Raw genomic sequence first — 22,615 nt, 5'->3', positions numbered from 1 at the left:
TCTGTTTTATAGAGATGCTTTGATTTTTATGAAGATCAATAAATCAAGTGCGTTTGATTAGCAGCACCTGGCAGCTATTTTAAGTCTTGATTCCTGTGAAAGCAGTTAGGGCATGCTGAGTTTTTCACATGCTGCTTCTTGCATTTTGACCAAGTTTTTGTTAAATAAGTGATAACACAGAGTAAACGTCACGTTTTGTTGATTATCTGAGGTTATGCTTATCTAATTTTAGGACCAACTAAAGACCACACATTTAAATTTTATGCCCAAATGTGTAAAACCTTACAAGTTACAGTGAGGGGTGTCCTTTCCATTTACCATCAGAGTACATTATGCCTGCGTGACTTCGTTCTAACACTGCTGATCCAGTACAGGTTTTTTCAGTTTGACTAATTCTCAAATGATCGTTGAAGTTGTCAAAACAGTACATCATAGTTGACAGGATTTTGTTACTCTTGCACAACTAAAAGCACATGAATCATTCTTAATGGCACATGTGTCTACAATTTGATTTTGTCTTTAAAAATATTTAAATAAAATCTTTTTTATAAGATAAATTGTTATATTCTCCAAAATTATATTAGAATTAGTTTGTTGCGTAAGTCGTGAGGTGCAGAATATTCCATCAAATCATAAAAAATTTGCCAAGCTGTACACAAACGACATGGATAAGGAGTGGTCATTGTAATGTTTCCAGTTTCATGCTCATATTAAAGCAGCTTTCTTGTACCAAGGGTATCCATGAAAAGATACAAAAAGAAGCATGATCAGCTGATCGGTAAGGTAGCACAAGAGGTCATGACAGCATACGGCCTCACAGAAACACTGTATCTACACCCAAGTACACAAGGTGCACATATTTTGTATCAGAGCTGGAATGAATACTGTTCATGCTGTGTTGCTCCTTTTCTACAGGCTTTGCTTTCAACCGCGATTTTATCAAAGTCAAAGTCAAAGTCAACTTTATTGTCAATTCTGCCACATGTACAGGACATACAGAGAATAGAAACTACGTTACTCTCAATCCCTAGATAAAATAGCAAATGAACATTTAAATATAAGAGTGATTAAAAAATGCAGGTAAAATAATTAAAAAGTAAAAATTTAAATAAATACAATACAATTTTACATATAACAAGAAAGCTATACAATATACAATATAATGGGTAAATGACATTGGGTGTAAACCAGGCAGAGTAGTGCAAATAGGCAAATAGTGCAAATGGAGATTTAGTAATGTACGGTAAGAGATAGTGTAACAACAGATTATTTTTCCACAACAGGAGTAAAGTCTGCTAAACTCATATGTTTGTGTTCCAGGTAAAACTACCATGAGGAGGGGTGGAATTTCCCACATCACCCACATGCCGTCCAGTTATTTCGCAGGTATAAACATCAGGTAAAACATATTTATTGAGCTTGACACGTACGCGCTCACCCAGTTAAATATTTTACAGGGACAATAAGGAGGAGGAAGGATTAACACATAACTTGGTCTTAAACACCAAAAAGACCAAGGAGATCATTGTAGATTTCCGGAAGAGGGGTCATAACAACCATCTGCCTCTCTTCATTGGCAGTGAGGCGGTGGAGAGGGTGAGCAGTTTTAAATTCTTGGGGGTAACTGTGACCGAGGACCTGTCCTGGGGCAACCATATCACCTCAGTTGTACGGAAGGCCCAACAGCGCCTCTACTACCTGAGGAGACTGCGGAGCGCACACATTCCCAGATCTCTGATGTTGAACTTCTACAACTGTGCCATCAGCAGCGTTCTGACGTATGGATTTCTAGTGTGGTTCCCCAGCTGCACCAAGGCCGATCAGCAAGCACTCCAGCGGGTGGTGAAAGAAGCTGGCAGAATTATTGGAACAAGTCTGCCAGAGATCAGTAATATCTTCCCCACTCGCTGTCTGAGGAGGGTGCACAGTATCCTGCGGGACCAACATCACCCTGTGCGCCACCTTTTCCATCTGCTGCCCTCAGGGAGAAGGTACAGGTCTATACAGGCCAGAACATCCAGACTGGCCAACAGCCTGTATCCACAGGCTGTGAGGCTCCTGAACTCTCTGCCCCCCTCTCACGGACAATAACCATATCCAACTTCTTAATAGCAATGAACTGGTCTGCATTGGTGCATCATATCTTTATTCTCTTCCCCCTCCTGCCCCCCCCCCCTCTTTCTTAAATAGATAACTATCATATCTGATATCATATCTCACAGTACAATAATATTGAATGGGTTGCATTGTTGTATTTTGTCATGTTTCTCAGGTCTTTGTCTGAATTTCTACGAACATTATTGCTAAGGATTGTCTTATTGCATTGGAGTCACACTGGGTTAAATATGTACACTTGGGTTTTAAGGGGTATTTATTATTTTCTTCTTTTTTTGGGGTTGTATGGAAGCCCCAAACGCAATTTCATTGTTCTTGACAATGACAATAAATAAATAAATACTAAATACTAAATACTAAATGTAGGAGTGTGGTTGATGAAAGAAAGATATATAGAAAGATGCACATGAATGAAGAGGATGGTTCTTCTTCTGTTAGAACGTAAGTGAGAGCATTATGTATGAGGTGGTGAGAATCTATGGGCAAACTTGCACAGCATGATGCCCTTACTACATACTGAACCCAGTTATGTGTCGTTTCAGCTTTCCCCTTTTTTACTGACAGTTGAACTCGCATATCTTTCTGTTCTGTGTGAGTTTATGCAGTAAAAATGCAAATGTTCTTCTTTTTATTACATTCAAACAATTTTTTTCTTTAAAAAAAGGGGGGGAGGGGGGGCATGTGTTCTTGAAATCAGCATCTGAACACTATTCAGCTGGACATAGCAGGGAATCCTTAGAAAAAAGAGAATCTGGTACAGCAAGCATTCAAAATGTCACACATGCCATTTTAAGTACAGTCCACTGATTCTGACAAATGGCAATAACTCACTCATTGACTCAGAAACTAGAGCGTGTTGATGAATAGATAAGAAGAATCGAAAATAATCTGGCATCAGATAGCCTCTTTCAGAATCACGCATGGATCTTGTATATCTGCGCATTATACAGAAACTGCTGATGCATCCATACATAAATAAAGATGATGTTGCAGCTGACCAACTAGATACTTATTTTACCCCTTTATAAGATTTGTCGATTAGGCCCATATAAAAGTAACGACATTATCATAAAAAACAATCTAAAGCCACTTGTCATCTGTATGTGAGGAAGCTCCGGGCTGCTTCAGGTACAGCAGTGAGAGTTTACTGGAAATAGCCTCGTTTACAATAGGAGCAGATGATGAAACACAAAAGGTAATTCACATATATTCATATATAAATTATCTGAGGACTATTTAAATATATTATGTCGGTTAGTATTATCTTTTTTTTTTTCTTTTTTTTTCTGGGTACCTAGAAAAATCATAATCAGAAACTGGATGAGGCGTGGCCACACGCGGCGCGGACGCCAAATCGCTGTGCAGGTATTCTCTCACACTATCTTTCCTCACTTTGACGGTACACCCCTTGCCCGTCCCTATTCGTGAACCCCATTTACATTCAGCCCACAGACTCACGGCAAGTAAAAGGGATGGTGGAAAGAGAGGGTGGCGACAGAGGGTCTTTTCCAAGACCGGTGCGTCTTTGCCAGTTCGCGGCGTGCGAAGATCTCCATGACCTAGATTGACTGGTGAGTCGTTTTTAATTTGTCGGGAAGCTTACCGCATGGGTTTCATTGCGGCAGACAGACAGAGAGACTGGTCTTTATTCCGAACAACGTTTTAAAATTAAATTTGCGCGCACACTTCTCCGATCTGAGAAATATATAAGACATTACCTGCACAGGTTACATGGTATGTATTATGCAAACTTTCTAGTGTTCAGAAGTGTTGTGTACAGAATGCAATAAGCTGCTGGAGTAAAGCGCTGGCAAATGTGTGCAAGCGCTACAGATCCAAGCGAGCACAAGATGCAGTGCAAATGTAACTAGAGTGGTTCACACAACTTCTGACTACATACTATCACTACAGATGTGTGAACTTGGATTTATACAAACTGTTTATTCCATCAATCCAGAAGATGTTGAACACGAAATAGGCATGTGTTCAATAGGACGCATGGTCAAGCACTTCCGTCAGCATCCACCCAAACCTTCATGGACAGGTGTATAACTCGTTGATATCTAGGTTAATTTTGGAAGAATATTTACATGGAGACAACAGCAGGGTAATAGGATCAGATCTAATTTTGCATCATTTTAAATTAGTGTCCTGATAGATAGATGTTTTAAAAACAACAAGCGCCTTATTCGTGTAAATCAGTGCGCAGGAAAGTGATTGAATATATAATTGTTTTCCCCTCCGGATTCAAAGGATGACAAAGGTTATGAACAAAGCCCCGTGGACCACACAGACTCAAGCTAAATCATTTCCCCTGTTGAGTCATCTTGAAATCATTGACTTAGCATCAGTTCTACAGTTTCATTACAGTTTCACCACAAACATAGATTTCTCCTTGTGTAGTGGCATGCACCTGACTCTTTTGTCTTGTTTTAGTTTGTGAGCACTCAGCTGATATAATGAAGTCTGAGTTTGTCTTTCCGGGGTTTATTGTTCAGTCTTTTTGTCAGCATATTCCCCTATCCCTTTATCCTCGGTTTCCCCTGTTGTTCCTCTGAGGAGCTTTGGTTGTCTGTTTTCTCCCCGCACCATTGTGAGTCATGCTTTAGTTTGTGTGTGTGTGTACTATATTGTAATCCTAGATTAGTTTTTGTGGATTTTACTGTTTTGTGCTGTTTCCTCAGTTATCTGTTACTGCGCTCCTTTGCCAGTATCTCTAATTTTTGAGTTTCACTTCCCCGTCCTGATTGTCTGATTGCCGTCACCTGTCTCTCCCGCATCAGCCTTCTTTTCTCATCATGTCATCCGTGTATTCCCCTGTGATTTCTGATTATATTTCTAGTATTTATTTGATTCCCTCTTTGGCAATTGTCAGGTTTGTTATTTGCTTATCTGTCAGACTTAACGTCAGCCAAAAATAATAATACACAGTCTATGATTGTGACACTTCACAGTGAAGAACACTGAAAACCAGCAAGATGAACGGAACAGTTGGGACCATCCAACATTATTCCCATACTGTGTGAGAGACATGGGAAATATCAAATAATATCAAAGCATTTTAAACAGCACTTTTTCCAAGATGCGAGTAATAAAATGAAAACGCAAGACTAAAAGGAGATAGAAAAATATATAATTAAGGGGGCATTAAAATCACACATCAAATCTGATGAATGAAATATTCAAGCTGAAAACAAAATGATGTCAGTGGAAACCAAATGAAAATCAGTTTTAACATTTTTCAAGTGTTCTTGTTTTTGAGCAGTTCAAGATTGCACAACTGGCTGACCTATGTTTAAATCTATATGCGTCTTATTCATAACTTCTGCCAAAATTTGGTTCCTGGGTTGCGTTACTGTTGAACTGGGTTGCTGAGAGCTTATAAATCAGACTTAATAAAAATTGCATCATTAGCCTTTTTTCCTGGATATAAATCGAAATAGAAATGATGAAGGGCGCAGGACAAGCTTGATGGCATAACTAATAATGGAAGCCCAGTAAAGAAGTGCACAAATCTTTGTCCAAAAAGGAAATAAAACCTACGTGAAAGATGAGCCAGCTCATAGATAGTGAGAGTGTGAAAGCAGTAAGTCTTTGTTTCTTTAATATTCTTCTTAATCTGTATCTAGTGGGGTTAAAAAAAAATCTTTATAAACATCCATCCATCCATCCATTCGCTACCGCTTATCCTTTTCAGGGTAAACAATTACCTGAAAATTTCACCCCTCATCAGTTTTTTATTAATGGAGCATGCTCACATCATTCGTGTGCCTAATTACAGTTTACATTATAACAGTGTAAACGTTGGTTAAACAAATTGGAAAGGTGTGTCTGACTGATATCATTAAATCTTCCAAACAATACAGGTGGCAGTGTGTGCTGTGGATTTCTTGGGGTTTATCCACTATGAGAGGATTTCCTTGTACTCTGAAGTGGGGCTTAGTATAAGGTTTAGAGCAGCAATTAAAATACCATAAGATAAACAGCGATAGCTTCCAGTTACTATATTAGGCAGGGACGTGAAAAGGACAATGTTTTAACTCAGCCGTGACTTTCAGTGACCTTTATGTTTCTTTAGTTACCTTGTCACAAACTGATGCCATGGTTGGTCACATATTACGGTTATTGCTCAATATTTAGCTCATAACTTCCTGGTAAAGCAAGCGTCTGTGGAGTGAAACAAGCCTTCTTACATTTCCATGTCACAATTAGACCTGTGGACCTGTCCAAACAGGCTCTTGTTGGCAACTGCGTCCTAATGCTGATTGCACTGTGCTATTTACTTTTACAGAATAATTAAGAGTGATAAGTAATTTTTAGGTTTCATTTTTACTACTCAAAGTTTATTGTGCCCTCACCTTGAACGTGTTTGTCATCTGGTACCTGTTTGTAAAAACAAGATGAACAATTCAGGTGAAGAGATATTTGGCAAAACTCCAGGGATCTAGTTCAACAAGGAAAAGTTGGCTGTGCACAATAGAAACCTTTATTGTTCAGCATTTCAGTGGGTGACATTGTGTGTAAATTCCCATGTCTTTCAAGGAAGGGGACCAAAGCCTGACACAACTGTAGAATGATAAGCCCCAACACGTTGACAACAATCTTGCTGTGACCCGTTCACAGTTTACTTCATGTCAATGGAAAAGTGTCTGGCAATCGAAACCATTTTCATTTCTGTCATAGTTTATGTCGTTTTCTTTTTCATTCTTTCCATTTGTAAACTATTTGTCGTCTTCACTTTATTTCCTCCACCCGCTCTCTGCGCATGGCTGTGCCTGTCACTGTGTCCAATGGTCTGACTTCACTCTCAGGCTGGTCTGTGCACCACTTTCAATACCCCGTGGTGTTGGCCATTGTAAATGCAGCCAGTTGCTATTTTAGACACAGGCTCTATTGAGGGGTGGGAGTAGGGGGTGGTGGAGGGTGGGGGGTTATTGAGCAGGGATTGCCTTAATACCCCAAAGAAAGTTTGCCCATCACCCCCTCATTTGCTTTCTGTCACAGTCGTCTTTTTCTTTCCCCTCCAGCACACAGGATTGGTGAGATCAATCAGCCCAAAGTTCGTCACTGCATCCAGAGAAAAGCATTAGCTTCTTCAGTGTCCACACAGCACAAAACCAGATCTGCATTTCCTACGCTTGTGGATGAGAAGGAGAAATGTTGTCTCAAGTCTGTTTGTGCTGCCTGTTCTTCAGCAGGGGCTTTTATAGCTGCCGCTGGACGGAGTCAAGTAGTCAAAGGAGAAAGGTAGTTTTAATGTCTGTTTTCTTCTTATGATAAGTCAGTTTTTCTTTATCTCTCTACAGGAGTGTGTAATGTTTAAATAACCATGTTTTATTTGATTTTTTAGGGTTTTTTTGTTTGGTTTATTTCCATTCAGCATAACCTTTATAAATCCCAGTAATCCGGGATTAAAAATTTTGCCTGACTGAAATCCGAAATATAAAATGCTGCTTTATGAACTGTTGCTTTGTGAACCTGATACTTTTATTGCAAAACAGTCATTGACAAATTGTTAGGAAATATAAACACAATAACCGACGTGGTGATTGCATTAAAAAAAAATTCATTTATGTGCCAAGAGAAACAAACAAACTCACAGGCCCTAACAAGCTATGTACTTATATGAAAGGGAATAGGAGGATGCAGGAGCTCTGTAAATCTGTGAGGGAAATGACACTTGAGGTGTGCTGTTGGTGGCGATGGTGGTGGTTGGGAGGCGGTGGTGGGGGCGCTGGGGTTGTTTGCGCCGAGTTCTCACGGCACAGTGCGGGCAAAGCACTCAACCAATTATGAAAAAATGTTGGATTTGTTCCATTGGTCTCACTTTGAGCTTCTATTGGAATTTGTGCACACATCGACACGCACGGGGATAGCTCTCTGGACAACTACACAATTTTTTTAAGGCTACAAAAATGTAATCAATTTTCCTCCTTTTCTTTTCATTTCAGTGCAGATGGTTGTCGCTCTTAGTTGTCACTTTGATGTCTCTGCTTTCCCTGTGCTGGTTGTATATTTGTTTTGCCATCTCTAATGACCAACAGAATGTTAATGAGTGAGTGATCACACACACACACACACACACACACACACACACACACACACACACACACACACACACACACACTGAATATTTATTTGTCTTTGTTGATGTCCTTCATTCTTTTATCTATGTGCTTCACCCTTATCAGGGTAATATTCAGGACACTGAAGACGTGGCTAAACTACTTCCTGGTAGTGGTGATCATTTCTGCAGTGCTGGCCAGCTACTGTATCCTGCTGCTGGTAAGAATACAGTTTTGTCTGTTTACCACACAGGGGAACCAAATCTTGCTCCACATTCAAAGATCATTAAACCTAAGAATGAGAAGCCGCCATTTTTAAAATGTTCTCCGATGATTACAGCTCTTTGCCTTGATCCAAGTTGCCTTAGAGGAGCAACTCCACTTACACTGGCTTCATAAGGTAAGCATGCAAACATTTACCTGTCCAGTCTATAGTTTTATTAAAATCGTCTAATGTTATATTTGCTTTCTGCTTTTTTTCCCCCCTTTTTCCTGCACAGATCATTTTCTGTTTTTGTGTAATATTCATCACAGCTTTGGCTTCAGGAGTAAGCATAAAGGGGAGGGAAGAATGGCCAACAGTTCTTACTCTACTCCAGGTAGAGTACAGAAACTTTTTAGTTTTTTTTTTTTTTTTTAAATGGCTCTAAGTGGTGTGAGAATATCACATGTGTTTGATGTCTGTGTCAACCTCTTGGCAGGCCACGGCTCCCTTCCTGCAGTTTGGTGCTGTTGGAGCGTTGACTCTGCTAAGCCCGTCTGTCTTTCATCGCTTCCACTTGGCCAAAACACGTATGTGTCAGACCTAGTTTCGGCATACACACAGACACGATTCAAAGGCAATTACATAATCCTTTTATATACACACTATTGTATCAAACCTAATTACAGGGCTAACACTGGAAACAAATGTACTGGTGAACTTTGAAGCTGAGGTTCATCTGGCAGTCACTGGAAAACTGATTCTGCATGATGAGCATTAGTTCAATACACAAGAAAGATATACAAATGTATAAATATACATTTATAAATCTATATATTTAAATATAATAAAAGTCAATTCCTGCAGGGGGGAAATAAATAAAAAGGGCTTCTTTACAAATTCACGCTTGGAGCATTTTAAATATTTAAAGATTATTGTCTGACTTGTGTTTATTCCAGGATCTAAGATGGTCATTGCAGGGATGTTTCTAGTGGTCTCAGCAGCCATCTTCCTGTGTCCCCTGCTCATCCACTCTCCTTGTCTAATAGAAGTGCAGGAACTACCTGAAAAACCAAAACTTATCGGCCACAGAGGCGCGCCGATGGTGAGCGTCCTGTTTTACTTGGCACCACCCTGCAAATAAACATTATAATTATAGAGTGATGACATTACACCTTTGGATAGAGCTGCTATTGTTGACAGATTGCAGTCATGTTCAAGTTTTTCAGTTGATTAAAACAAGTTTAAAGAACGTTTAAAAACGCAGTTCAGTTCTTTGAGAAATATTTAATGCTAATATTATAAGCACAATCCATTTTCATATATTGTCAAATATAAAAAAGTAGACTGTCCCTGGCTCAGGTGTGAGCAAAGGTCCAGTCATGTGACGTCCTCATATGCCACGCTACTGTGCCCTTGTTAGTTTGCTTTGCTGCTGGGTCAATAATAAGCTCCATTTAACACTGCATACGGGGGTTGTCTGTGCTCACACCGCTTTGGGGTAGGAAGGGCACTTAAGCACATCAGTGTGTCTCACCCATCTGTCCTCCCTGTGTTCAGCTGGCCCCAGAGAACACCATCATGTCGTTCAACAGAAGCCTCAAGTGCGGCGTGATAGCCTTTGAAACGGACGTGCAGCTCAGGTACAATGACAATGATTTACGCTTAGGAGGACTCACAGTTGCTTTCTTGAAAGAGGAATGTGTTTTTGCTTTTAGTTCGGTTTTTCATGCGCACAAATATGAGACAAATGTATCACCGTGGATTACAGTCCTGCAAGTGGGGGCATGTCATTCTACTAATCACCTCAAATGTAGCAGTGATCTTTATAAGCATGCTGTTTGGTTCTTGGGAAACATAACTAACTATTTATTACATTTTTAGAACATTATTTTCATCATTATTATTGTTGTCTTCACTGATAAATATGAAAAACTGATTATTTTGACTTCACAGATACTAAAATTTGTTTAACTCTTGCTTAAATTTAGTCGAGATAGAAAACCTTTCTTGATGCATGACCATGGACCTGACTTCTTGCTGAGAACGACAAATGTTAAAGACAAGTTTAACGGCTCCTCATTCAATAAGAGCACTGACCTAACCTTCAAACAATTACGGACTCTAAACGCAGGAGAACAGTTCCTCAAGGTAGTAATTGTGCTTTAATTTATGCGTGAGCGCACATTTGCCCGCAGAGCTTTATGTATTATCATGTGTCAGACTAAAGAAACATGTGAAATTATCTGGCTTTGCAGAATGATCCTTACAGCACAGTGTCCCTGCTCTCAGAAGAGGAGAAAGAAACAGCCAGGACACAGTACATACCCTCCTTGCTAGACCTTCTTAAATTTGCGAAAAAGCACAATACCTCAGTGATATTTGACCTGAAAAATAAAGAAACAGAAGAAATTGACACAAATGACACAGTAAATATCACCTTAGAGTTTGGCATTCCTCAAAGTCTGGTAAGTCTACTCACTTGTATCAATTGTGGGATTCAAGCATTTCACAATCAAGCATATTTTTAAGAGTTTTCTTTCTCCTTTTCATAGATTCTTTGGCTTCCTTCTAAAGAACGAGAAGTTGTAAAGAAGCGGGCCCCAGACTTTATCCAGGTTTATGAAAATGAAACGGATTTGGAAAAAAATAACGGGAGCCACCTAAATGTGAAATACAGCGAAATAAAAATGAAAAACATCAGGTAAGAAATAAATAGGTGGGTAAGAAATCTCAATATTATCTACAGTACATGTTGGTGCCAGGGGCCATGCACAGCAGTGTGTTAATTAAAGCTGCGTGTAGCATGCTGAGACACAGCTCTGACACTTAATATAGGGGCGTAGGATTGGCCTCCAGGATACAAGATTCAAATAATGTCCCAACCCAGGTGTTCTGTTCAATGGCTTAGCAAAATAACCATAAGAAATAAAAGGGAGGGGGCCTAAAGAATGAAATGCAGTGTAGCAACATGTTTTAAGAAGTCGCTGAAGCGCTTCACTGAGTGCAAAACAAACTCACCGTGGCGTGGCCTTGCTACATGTCTCGCAAAATAAAACTATTCCTGGGTGGCACAATTAATGCATAAGTACTACTCAAATATGTGTGACTTATTAGGGGTCATCAGGGATTTGTAATGTGCAGACTGGGCGTACATAACTCATTATCCTTATCCTTGCACTCAACCACATTTTGTCATTTCATGTGTCAAAAAATATATATATACATAAAAAAACATAGGAAAGTTTTCTGCATATTTGATGCACAGTCTACGCTCATGTATGCACTCATCTAAAGAGTTTTGAGAAAGCTGAATAAATAAGCAGAGAAGCACAGTGAATGGGGGTGCCTCCACATGGGTGCACTGCATTGTAACAGTTAACATTCAATCATGTCTAAAGATGCTGAGCAGTCCCATTTAAATATGATTATGTAACAAGAGAGCAAGAGTGGCATATAATGATTGGGCATTAGTTTGACATACAAGGAGTCAGAGGTGACTGAGAACGCCTGTGCAGGACGTGTTCAGACTGTTTCTGCAAAAACAGCCTGTTTGTAATTACAAAGGGAGTGATGTTACAGCAGGTTTGCAGAGCTTAAACCTCTAATCACAAAGATAAATGGTCACCGAAGCATTTAATTGGTTTTGGTTGACAGGTATTAGCGATACAGTTAAATGAATCATGCTTCACCATATTGAGAAGTGCACATTTGTCATACATCAAAAGACTTTTACAAGGAAGGGTCAATGAGTAATCGCTTTTATCCTCTGCTGAAGCGTTCCGGGTAGAAGTGGACTTTTCCAGGATGGCACTGCTCCAAAGATTAAGGCTTAAGCTATCACTGAGTAGCTCAAGTATCAAATGGGAATCCTAAGATATAGCCACCAGATTTTATTTATGATCTATGAGAGATGTTGGATGTTGGATGTTTTTCATGCAGTTCTCCAGTCATCTCCGGAGACTTTAAGAGTTAACTTTCCTACCTCATCCATGCATTTACCAATATGCACATGCATAGCAATCGATACCCGTCTTACAGTTTCACATATTTCTCCGTGCTTCTTTTAAGTGCTCTGTAATCTCTCAAAATTCTTCTTGTTCACGTCTAAACGATGTGCTTGTCTTCGTATTTGACAGCGACCTTCGCAAACGAAACATTACAGTGAACCTGTACGTGGTTAATGAGCGCTGGCTGTTCTCTATGCTGTGGTGTGCAGGAGCCAGCTCTGTCACTACCAACGCCTGCCACCTCCTAAAAGAAATGGAGCGCCCTGACTGGGTCATGGTGAGCAATGCAGTAGCTGGGCGTTTTACTGTTTATTTCATTATGATGCAAGAAATATTATCATTTCAAGATTTTGGATGTGGCGCTCACATCTTCGTCGCAGTGTTTCCCAGGATTTGTGACACACTTTGAACATGCTTGTGTTTCAGCCACGCTCTACATACCTGATAACATGGATTTTAGTGGATATATCATCTGCTCTTGTGATGATGGCACTCTTTCACTGGTAAGAACAGAGGTTTAGTCTACAAATTTGTATAAAAATGAGGAGGAAAGTTAACAAGCTGACTAACCAATGTCTCTCTTCCACATAGGACAAAACACAGTCTTTGCCATAATGCAGGTACTGTATCAATATCATGGGTTTTTTGCCATTGAATATTTGAAATTTAAGTTTAAAAAATAAAATGATGATCACTGGTTATCTTCCCCTTTATTGGCAAACCTATAAAACAAACATTTGCAACAGCAGATAGAATGTAAAAAAAAATCCCTGGCATGGTTTTGCTGAAAGTGAAACACAAAGGAAAGCACCATTATAAAACCATCAAAAGCAAATAGAAAGTATATCACATGATAGCTAAAAAAAAGTTGTTTTCATAACCTGACAGCTTGAATGTTCTATTTTATAACAGTTAACAGATCACATAATAATGTATCCCTTGTTTGTTGTGACAGATGGACCGAGCAATGACAATGAGCTGGAAGTCTTCCTCACCAGGCTACCCTGACAGCCTTCAGCTGCAGATGTTTCAGTCTTGAAGCTCACAATCGCAGCCTTTTCTGCACTAACACCGGGGTTTGGACCTAAATCGGGAGGACAGCAAGTTAATGTGAACTGACACGCACTGTTTTATAAAATTATGCAGGCCATAATGTTGTTGTTGTTGTTGTTTTTTTACATATCAGTATGATGCCAGTATACACAGTTTTGGTGTGTGGGGGTGTGTGTGTTTGACAATGAGAGAGAAAACTAGTTACACAGGTTTATCTTTCGTTGGGTTTTTTTAAATACTTGTTTGTTCTTTTGCTACTACTGACAGTTTGATGAAACTATATGACATGGTGTGTAGATCTGAATTACCTTTTGCATTTTATTACATTGATTTGTATCCAATGAGTAAAAAAAAAAAAAACTACTGCATTAAATAAACATTTGTAATCTGAGCCAACGTTAATAAAACTATATTTTTTATGGTAACTTGTGTCGCTTTATTTCCGCATCTACTGAACATGAAGGTAAAATTTTAATTTTGAAAAAACAGGTGACATATCGAAAAAATCGTTTTAACAACTGTGATTTATATTTAATAAAATCAGCACATTAGAAAAGCTGTTAAAGTTGGACACAGATAGTTGTGGCTGGAGCATTAAGAATGAACTGTTTATATAACGGAGGTGCTTCATACCAGCTCCATCTCAGACTTTACAGGCCTCAGTTAGCATGTTAAATGTTAAAGTTTGTGACAGTAATGAACAAGTATGGCTTGTTTGCAAGGGCTGGCACGGGAAAGACTTGATTATGTACAAAGAACATGTTAGCAGGACTTAGATCTGTAAATTTGCATCTAAAAAAACAAAAGACACTGCGAGAAATCACCTTTGGACAGATCAGGCCAAAGTGGAGATGATTGGCCACAATGCACACAGGTCCATGTTTGATGAAAACCAGCGTACACCTCATACCAACTGTCAAGCACGGTGGCGGAGAGGTGATAATTTGGGTTTATTTTGTAGCCCAAGACCTGAGCTCCTTGTAGTCATTGAGTGGACCATAAATTCCTATATACATCAATGTGTCTGACAGCTAAAGCTGGGCCAAAACTGGTCACACAACAGGGTAATGATCACAAGCATAGCAGCAAATCTACAACAGAATATCTGAAAAAGAAAAGCAAAAGTGTTTCAGAGGCCCAGTTAAAGTTCGAACCTAAACCTGACTGAAATGCTGCGACGGGAACTTAAGAGAGCTGCCGAATGAACCCATCTCTAACGTTTCCAACCATGCTGCAAGAGACCGATAAAGTCAGATATAATGCTTCAGTGTTTTATCTCAAGCAGTTTTTTTTTTCATTAAATAATGACAGTGTAGCATGCCCTAGGGTCTGTCCACCTAATTTAAAAAATGGATCATTTCTATTATGTCCTGACATGTAAAGCCATAGAGCTGACAGCTGGTGTACTTTCTTTCTAACGTGACTGAATCTGATCAATAGATTATATTTTGAACAGTTGAAATGTTTCTCTGAGGTCTTCCTGTTTTCCACCTGCCCAGTAGCTCTATTTTCCGCACCCTGAATAACTCTTCTCTGCACATGTCCAAAACACGTCTGCATAGTGTACTTTTCCTTTAATGACGGACTCCCAGCACCACCTTATCGCACCACAAGATGGCAACAACTACAAAAAAATCGAGAAACAGGCGACTTACCAGATAAACATGCAACGAGAGACAAAAACGGCTTAAGTAACACGCTGATCATTACTAGTGATGTCATGTGCTGAAGCTATCTGCAGGTGTCAGTGTTTAAAGCGTTAATACTGACAGTGCGAATGGGGCCGCTATGGCCGGACCGGTGGGCCTTCTCCACGGAGGCGAGGCGTGTGTGAGAGAGGGGAGGAGGAACGTGAACATGTCACGCTCTGGAGCCGTTTTGCCCCCCCAAAAAAGAAAACTTCTGGAAAAGTTGACATGAAGTAAACAGTCTTTGCTTTTTCACATCTTAACCTCAGTCAGTGGGTGTGGACCACACTGCGGACCGCTGCAGCGACACTTCAGACAGACTGCGAGTGTCAGCGACTGGATTTAAAAAAAAATCTGTTGTGAGGAAGGAGCGACAGTCCCGGTTATAAAATTATCCGAAACTATCGCAGTTATTATTCTTGCTTCTTAAACCCTCAAAACACCCCGAAATTATAACTTATGTGACTTTTCAAGTCGGCCACATGATGGTGCATAAATATGGTGAGTACCGTTCATGTAACGTTATATCTTTTTTTTCCCCACGTGTCACATTTTTTCTTATATACTCGGGTAAAGTTAAAGTTTTTAGGTTAATGCCAGCTCATTACGCCATCAAAGTTATTGCACGGCTTTTCAACGTCCCACGAACCTCCGCTGTAATCCCCTCGAGAAACCAGACTGTTGTTTTAGCCCTCAGGGAATGAGAAAGTTAAGAGTAAGTGGAAATTGTCAGCTTCCGTGCTGTTGGTATTATTATTGTTGTTGTTGTTGTTTTCTGAGATGTTATTCTCCTACTCGATCATAATGTTCAGGATTAGGTAGGAAACTGTGAAGTAGTAGATTTACCTTCGTGATGTGCATCAACTCTGCATTCTGTGCTCCTCACCACCCACCGGGTTCAACAACCAGCTGCACAGTCCTGATGGGAAAGAGAGAAATGCCTTTAAAGTGCTCTGCAGGAGACTATAACAGGCAGCAGCAGTGATGCGTTTAGTTTAAAAAAAGGAGAAATCTTTTATCTTTTATTATTTATTTAAATTCTTATAACAGTGTGTGTCTGTGCAAAGAAAAGCAGTAGTGGCAGTATTGTTGGCTACATGTATTTACATTTAATAATAGTTTAATTAGAGCTAAAATAAAGAGGTAAGTTTAGAGTAGTCAGGAATTTTTGTATGAACTGATTAATTGCTGACATTTTTGAAAATTGCAACTCCACGAATGTCTTTTTTCTAGCCTCTCAAATGGGATACAGGTTCATAACACTGTTATTTCATTTCCCCTGTCTCTATGTAGCTTTGCTGCTGCTGTTGTTCTGAGACATGTATTTATTTTGTGAGGCAGACACAGCTAGGGCAGTGAGGCTGCTCAAGCAGTACCAGTCCAACCTGACCAGTCCAGAGGAACAGGCCTTGAAGACCAGCGTGGGCAAAGTGTCTTCCATCTTGGGCAGCCAGCTGTTTCAAGCCCTTCTCGGTAAGCTTGTTTTGAAGAAGAGAGTCTTTCGAAACTTTTCCCTCTAGCTTATGTTGCATCAGACCTTTCTCAGGATGTCCTTTCCAAACAACGCTTCCTCTTCATGTGTCTATCTTCTTAAGAATGGGAGGTATTTTTTTTCTTGATCTTCTTTAATTTACTGTGCGTTGTTGCCACACACTATCAGTATTAGATTTAGTGCAGCTGGTATAGTTTGATTTGCGTGGCCGTGTGATTGGCTGAAGGCTGACACAGGATGGAGACGGGGTCAGGTTGTATTAATTTGTATGGGAAGTTAACTGAGTCTAAATGTTTCCCAATTAAGTCTTATGAAAGAGGCCTTTCAGTCTGCCTCACAAAGGTTTGCTGTTTAACCACCTCTGTAGCATACTCGGATTGTAATAAAATCCCATTAAAGCCACGCTCAACTCAGTCTATCTATAGACTGTGCTGTTATAAACTCTGACCTGTCACACTGTTGAAACACAATTCCTCCTTTCAGTTTTACAAAAATAGGCACATTTATGTCTCATAAAACTGTATCAGCAGGGTATAGATCATAAAGTCAGAAAACTTTATTCACTTTAGCCAGAAGCAAATGTAACTGCTTCTGGCTAAAGTGTTTGCTAATAGTGTTAATGTTAATGTTAATGTTAGTTGTAACCAGCTACACCTCCATGACAAGCTGAGTGTGGTGTGTTTTGTGTTTTTGGAAATGAGCCTGTGTGAACCTTATCCTCACTTCCTTTTAGAGCAGATAAGGCACATTACTTCAGTTTAGCAAATGGTTGAGTGGTCCTTCTAATTACCACAGCCATGTTATAATGATGCTTGCCCCTGGGTCTGCTATTGCTTCTGCTGACCCACTGCTGCTTCTTTGCTGGGGATCTAAGGGGGGAAGGGCGGCTATGACTCGGGCAGCAGTTAAAAATGATACGGTGTGGCTCGTTTTGCTAATGATGTATACTGAAGGGAGTTTAAGGTATACTTTCTTGTGCTGACTGATGAACCCTTTAAACATAAAGATAAAATGTATTGCTCTTTTTGCGTCTTGTCAAAGGTAAGGGGCTCATTATAGAGACTAATTTGTTGTACCTCATCACCCAGAGTCCACATTTTAAGACCAAATGAGTTGTTAAGTCTCATTTGAATGGTTTCTAAAAATGTAGGCTGGAGCAAATGGTGGATAGAACCATAAAAATGTGACTGAGTTTGCATGAATGGTTTAGGAAGTAGAGAATTTAAAAAAGAATATGTAGTCCCTCATTTTCAGAGGCTCAATTTGCACTGTGAAGCTCTGTGGGATTGGCAGCATTTGCAGCATTTGATTGGATCTGAGCAGAGAGTGTAGCCCTGTATACTGAAGAATTCATCCTTCTGCTTCTATCAGGAGTCACATCATCAGTAAACACCAGTGACCTGGTTTCACTGGCAACCATACATGCCCATGCCATAAAATTGCTTCAATCATGTGTGTCCGATGACGTGATTTGCTTTGGATTAGGAGTTGTTTCTCTCCTTATGCATACTTTTCTATTCCCATCATTTTGGCACAAGGTAATCTTCATTCATTCATCTCCTAAGATTTTCTCAGCAGGCTCTTTTAGGTGATTCCTGGACAGGTCTAATTTCCTCTTCTTGTTCTTGGGTTTGCATCTTGTTGTAAACTCTTTGCATTTCCATTCATGAAGGCATCTAACGATTGCATATATTAATAATGATACACGCACCTTATCAAGAGTTTTCTTGACTTGGTTAGATGTTGTGTCACTTGCACTGACACCTCCTTGGACCTTGTGTTTAAAATTGTAGTGAAAAGCTATAAAATACAAATTCAGTCCACCATTGAGGTGTACAAAAGTAAAACTAGAATGTTTGTGTCTTTCTCCAACAAATCATGGATCTAAATGTAACCGGTGTTGCCTTTATGTGCTGTTAAGTCAATCACAACGTGTAACACATGAAGAAAAGCAATTGAAATACTTGCTTTTAATCTGATGCACTGATTGCAAGAAGTCTATCATGCTTGTGCTGACGATAACCTCTGAAATTGTCTGTAGATACTGATGTTTTCTTGAGTCTCAAAAGATTTTTTTATCCATACTCACTGAGTTTAGGGATTAAAAGTTTATTGCACTTTGGTGCAGGCTTAAATATGCAGTTGGGGTTTTTTCATCACAATGAAATAACTGTTGATTGCACAGTTTAGTGGCTTTATATTAATGACACCACTGGTTTGCATCGAGGCTACAATGTTGCAAGCCTTAGTGCTCTTTACTCGTTTTGTTCCCTACTGAAGATCAGCCTGTAGCTGCTGGGTGGAGGTTTAGTATCATTCAGGGTTCTTCTCTACCTTTGGATTAGCATGCTGTCTGTGCAGATGTTTGCAAAGAGCTAATGTTGTGCTAGCAACATCAGCTTTTTTGGTTCTTTTCCTGCACCTTGGCTCATGTGATGAGTCACATGATCAACAGTAGTTCAACGACCCTCTTAAGAGACAACGCCAAGTAGGGTTTACCTGGGACTCTCCACCATTTGGTTGTTGGAACTGAAGAAGCATCTTCACGAAACCTAAAGAAATCCAGTCACTTTCTTTCCAAGCTCTTTAAATTATTATGAACTGAACGACATAATGAAACTACTTCTGTCCTGAATGCAGTTTGCACTTTACAGTTGTGCTGCTACCATTCCACGCTACCATAAATGGTAATGTGATTACAGTAATGTGTTACTTTGTACTGGATAGATGTCACCCTTTTGTTAGAATGCTAACCAAAGCTATTGAACTTGGTTAACTTGTTAAAAAAATCACCCTAAAGTTGAGAGAGAAAGTCACCAAAAAACCCCATGTGGTTACTGACCATTTCTCCAGGTATTAGTGGACATTTGACCATGCACTGTTTTAATGTAATCAACCTGAAATCAGATCTAATGTATTTTATTATTTATTGAGGTGAGGGAGACTCGGAGAGGATTAGCTTTCAGGATTCCAAACATTCCTCGCAAAGAATGTTCAATCAGGGCCGAGCCTGAGGCCGACAGGAAAATAAATAGCTCTAGGCTCCCATGCGAGCCTCTTCCAGGCCGTCCTGGCTCTCTGGACCATCTGCACAATGTGTGAGGGTAGAAGAAGTAGAAGAGCCGTCTGGTCGCTGTGTCTCAGGTGAATGGTTGAAGAAGACTGGCCCCTCATTCAACATGTGGTTCTCATCAGTGCAGGCGGAGTGGAAGAGCAGCCGGTTCATAGCACTAATAGGAATACAGTGCAGTATAAACATTACTCATCCTCTTATCCGCTCCTGTTGTGTTTGCCTTCACATGCTCAGGGCCATGTGAACTGGTTCATATGGGCCATTTAGTCTAATGGTGGGAGGAAATTTTCTGGATCAGGGACTGTGTTGTTCAGAAGAGATGAAAGACCTGAGTCTGAAAATCTGCCATTTTCAGACTCTAAAGAAATTGATGCATAGTAAAGTATTCTGTCTTTACAGTTTCTTTAACTTTGATACTCTGCGGGAAGTAAAGAGGTGTTGCACGTCCCGTGGGAAGGTTCAGCGTTCATCCATTTGGATGTCAGCATGGCTGCACAGTCACAAACAAAGGTTGCCTTAACTGCGCATCTACCCTTTTGTTCCAACGTACAAACATACAGTGGGGAGCACGGGGTGCTGCTCGCTGTGAGTTGGGGCAAACATACAGGCCGACACACTTTCAATTACAGTGGAGCCTAAATTCCTGGGGAATATTTCATTTAAACAGCGACAAGGGAGGGAATTGTTTGCCCTGCCTTAAAACCGTGACCTAGTTTTCTGTCAATGTGTTGCTCTGGTGAGCAGTGGGTTGCTCATCATCATGTAAAGAACCAGGGGCACTGTCTTTTTTTGTTTGTGATTCAACCAGGCAGGAAGTACAGAGATGATGTCAGTCTAATTAAATAGGTACATGACAAAAAGAAGAGGCCTGCAATGCACCGATCATGCATGCAGATATTTTGGAGGACTGTGGATGAGGGGGGAAATGCGGGAAAACCCCCTTAAACTGTGACAAAAAAAGCTTTCGACCAGACGCCCCAAAATAGACCCAGAAATCGGTCCTGTGAAAGAGACTTCTGGTCTGGATTGTGTGTTGTGTTTTATGGTCAGGAATTTATGTGGTCTGTGAGGGTTGGAACAGTTCAACGATTTCTTTTTTAACTTTGTTTGGAAGGTCGCTGAAGTGGAAAAAAGCGAAAGCCCTGTACGAAGTGTGTCTGTGAATCCTGATCTCAGAACACTTCAAGATGTGATTGAGCACCTTTCTCTCACTTGTTAACTCTGCCAAAAATAGATGAGTGATGTAATTAGAAGTGTTAGCTGTGTGAAAACAAGCCAGGTGTCCAAGATGCAGCTGAAGCATGGCCTGCAAAACTTAACTAAACTAATATTTTTCAAGATTTAATCAAGGTTGAACTTACCGGTACTTTTCTTAAATACATAGACAGGTGGACATTCGTTAGTTTGTGCTCCTACATTTTGAAGCCTCAAGTTGAGTGTTTTGGCCTTAACCATCTACCATAATCATAAACTATGTCAAAACTATAAAAGGACTCGCTGAGGTTTTCAATCAAGGCAGCAGCATAGCTATTTTCTCTTAGAATGTACCCATTCAAGCTGATATCTGCAACCAGTTGTCCCTTGTCGACCATTAGAAAGAATGCACTACAGAAAAGGAGTTTAAGTCTGCTGTTCCTAATGGTGGACAGAATGGTTTGCTCCTTAGAAAGGGTGGGGGAGGAGGCCGGTGAAGCTGCTGCTCACCTCAGGGTCTCAGCAGGGGCCTCGGGCCTCATTTTCTCTTGATTGTTCGCCTTTGTCTAAAGTTTATTTATGCTTTAATGCACCTAGCCCATCTTAAAATTGAGGCAAAAGACAATACATGTAAAGATGAGCTTGAGTTCAAATTAAACTGCCGTAAGATTGAAGGCTGCTATTAGAATCAGAATCAGAGAAACTTTATTAATCCCAAAGGGAAATTGAGTTTTAGAATATCAGGATCCTCCAGCTTGAGTTAGTGTCAAAAGAGTAACACTGAGCCATTTTCTGTGCCTCCTTAACAAAGTCAAGAAGGTACTACTGGTCCTTCTGTTGTTCCTCATCTCTCTTCTTCATTGTGAGTAAGACTATTGGTCTATTCCTTCGGTTTCAGAAAACTGAAGCAGAGACCTTCTTTCATTTTTGTGCTTCCATTGCTGTTGCTTTGCATTAGCCAAAGTATCTTTGGTCTCTTCCGTTTCACTACAAGCTGGTTGATAAGGCACAAGAGGCTTGTGCAGCTCCCTCAACTGAAGATAGCATCATATACGACAAATTTAAAGGTACCAGAGTTGGTACCCGAGGCTGCTCTCTTGTAAAATGAAGAGAACCTCTTTTCAAACAATTTTTAAGTTTGCTTTGACAGATGGGATGTACCAAGCAAAGTTACTGGCTTTCAAACACTAAGTGAGCTGATGTTGTTTGAACAGTTCGAGAGCTGTGTCTCAGAGCAGATTGTGCTACATTTGAATGAATAAAATGTAACCACCCTACAGCAGGCTAAAGTTCTGCTGCAGAAATTTGCCTTGACCTACAAGAGTATTTGTGTGAGTAAATGTGAAAGATCCAACTGTGAGCATACGTAGAAAAATGCTGCATTTTAGCCCCAATAAGCTAAAGGTGGTCCACCAAGTCCAAAGCCAGAGAAACAATGTTACTACTGTCATAAAGCAGGGCATGCCTTTGCTGTCTGTCTGTCTCTCAATCGTAAAAGCAGCAACCTCAGCAAACAAGGCAAGTAAAAGCTGTTGATAAAAAAAGGGAATTCTTCTGAGAGCCTTTGTTGAGCTAGATGAACCAGATGATTGCTTTAAACCATGCATCTTTGCCGGATCTGTGTCATTGACAGGATCAGTAGTCAGGAAAAATATTAAGCAATACTGGCGGCTCAGTCTCTCGGATCTTTTTCCGCCTGGCGCAGAGACTTCCTGTAATCTAA

The 22,615-nt window shown here is 40.1% G+C and overlaps 2 protein-coding genes across 4 annotated transcripts in view; both read left to right on the top strand.

Moving 5' to 3' along the window:
* The first annotated feature begins 3,457 nt into the window (after positions 1-3,457).
* On the top strand, positions 3,458-13,870 carry gdpd2 (glycerophosphodiester phosphodiesterase domain containing 2). 2 transcript variants are annotated; one of them, XM_085243260.1, is made up of 17 exons: positions 3,458-3,480; positions 3,561-3,686; positions 7,143-7,362; positions 8,067-8,170; positions 8,307-8,400; positions 8,521-8,580; positions 8,681-8,779; positions 8,882-8,972; positions 9,342-9,487; positions 9,943-10,025; positions 10,374-10,533; positions 10,641-10,850; positions 10,938-11,086; positions 12,522-12,669; positions 12,819-12,895; positions 12,984-13,012; positions 13,348-13,870. In XM_085243260.1, the coding sequence occupies exons 3-17, from the start codon at positions 7,273-7,275 to the stop codon at positions 13,398-13,400; spliced, it is 1,593 nt and encodes a 530-aa protein (XP_085099386.1). In that variant the 5' UTR covers positions 3,458-3,480; positions 3,561-3,686; positions 7,143-7,272; the 3' UTR covers positions 13,401-13,870. The 2 variants fall into 2 exon arrangements, with proteins under 2 accessions (XP_085099386.1, XP_085099385.1); XM_085243259.1 differs by lacking the exon at positions 3,458-3,480 and having other exon boundaries at positions 3,505-3,686.
* Positions 13,871-15,366: 1,496 nt separating this feature from the next.
* Positions 15,367-22,615, top strand: part of dlg3 (discs, large homolog 3 (Drosophila)) — an 80,426-nt gene continuing 73,177 nt past the window's right edge. The window contains exons 1-2 of one of the 2 annotated variants that reach the window (XM_085243220.1): positions 15,367-15,634; positions 16,475-16,606. In XM_085243220.1, the coding sequence (XP_085099346.1) occupies positions 15,616-15,634; positions 16,475-16,606 (151 nt within the window). In that variant the 5' untranslated portion in view covers positions 15,367-15,615. The remainder of the gene's footprint in view (positions 15,635-16,474; positions 16,607-22,615) is intronic. The other variant, XM_085243257.1, reaches the window with a different exon arrangement.

This window comes from Mchenga conophoros, linkage group LG2, assembly GCF_057382185.1.
Source record: "Mchenga conophoros isolate Kocher_MC1m ecotype Shallow Benthic linkage group LG2, M_conophoros_male_GT1.1, whole genome shotgun sequence".
Taxonomy (NCBI): Eukaryota; Metazoa; Chordata; class Actinopteri; order Cichliformes; family Cichlidae; genus Mchenga; species Mchenga conophoros.
Note: the sequence above shows the minus strand (reverse complement) of the source record. Positions and strands in the feature narration are given on the sequence as shown.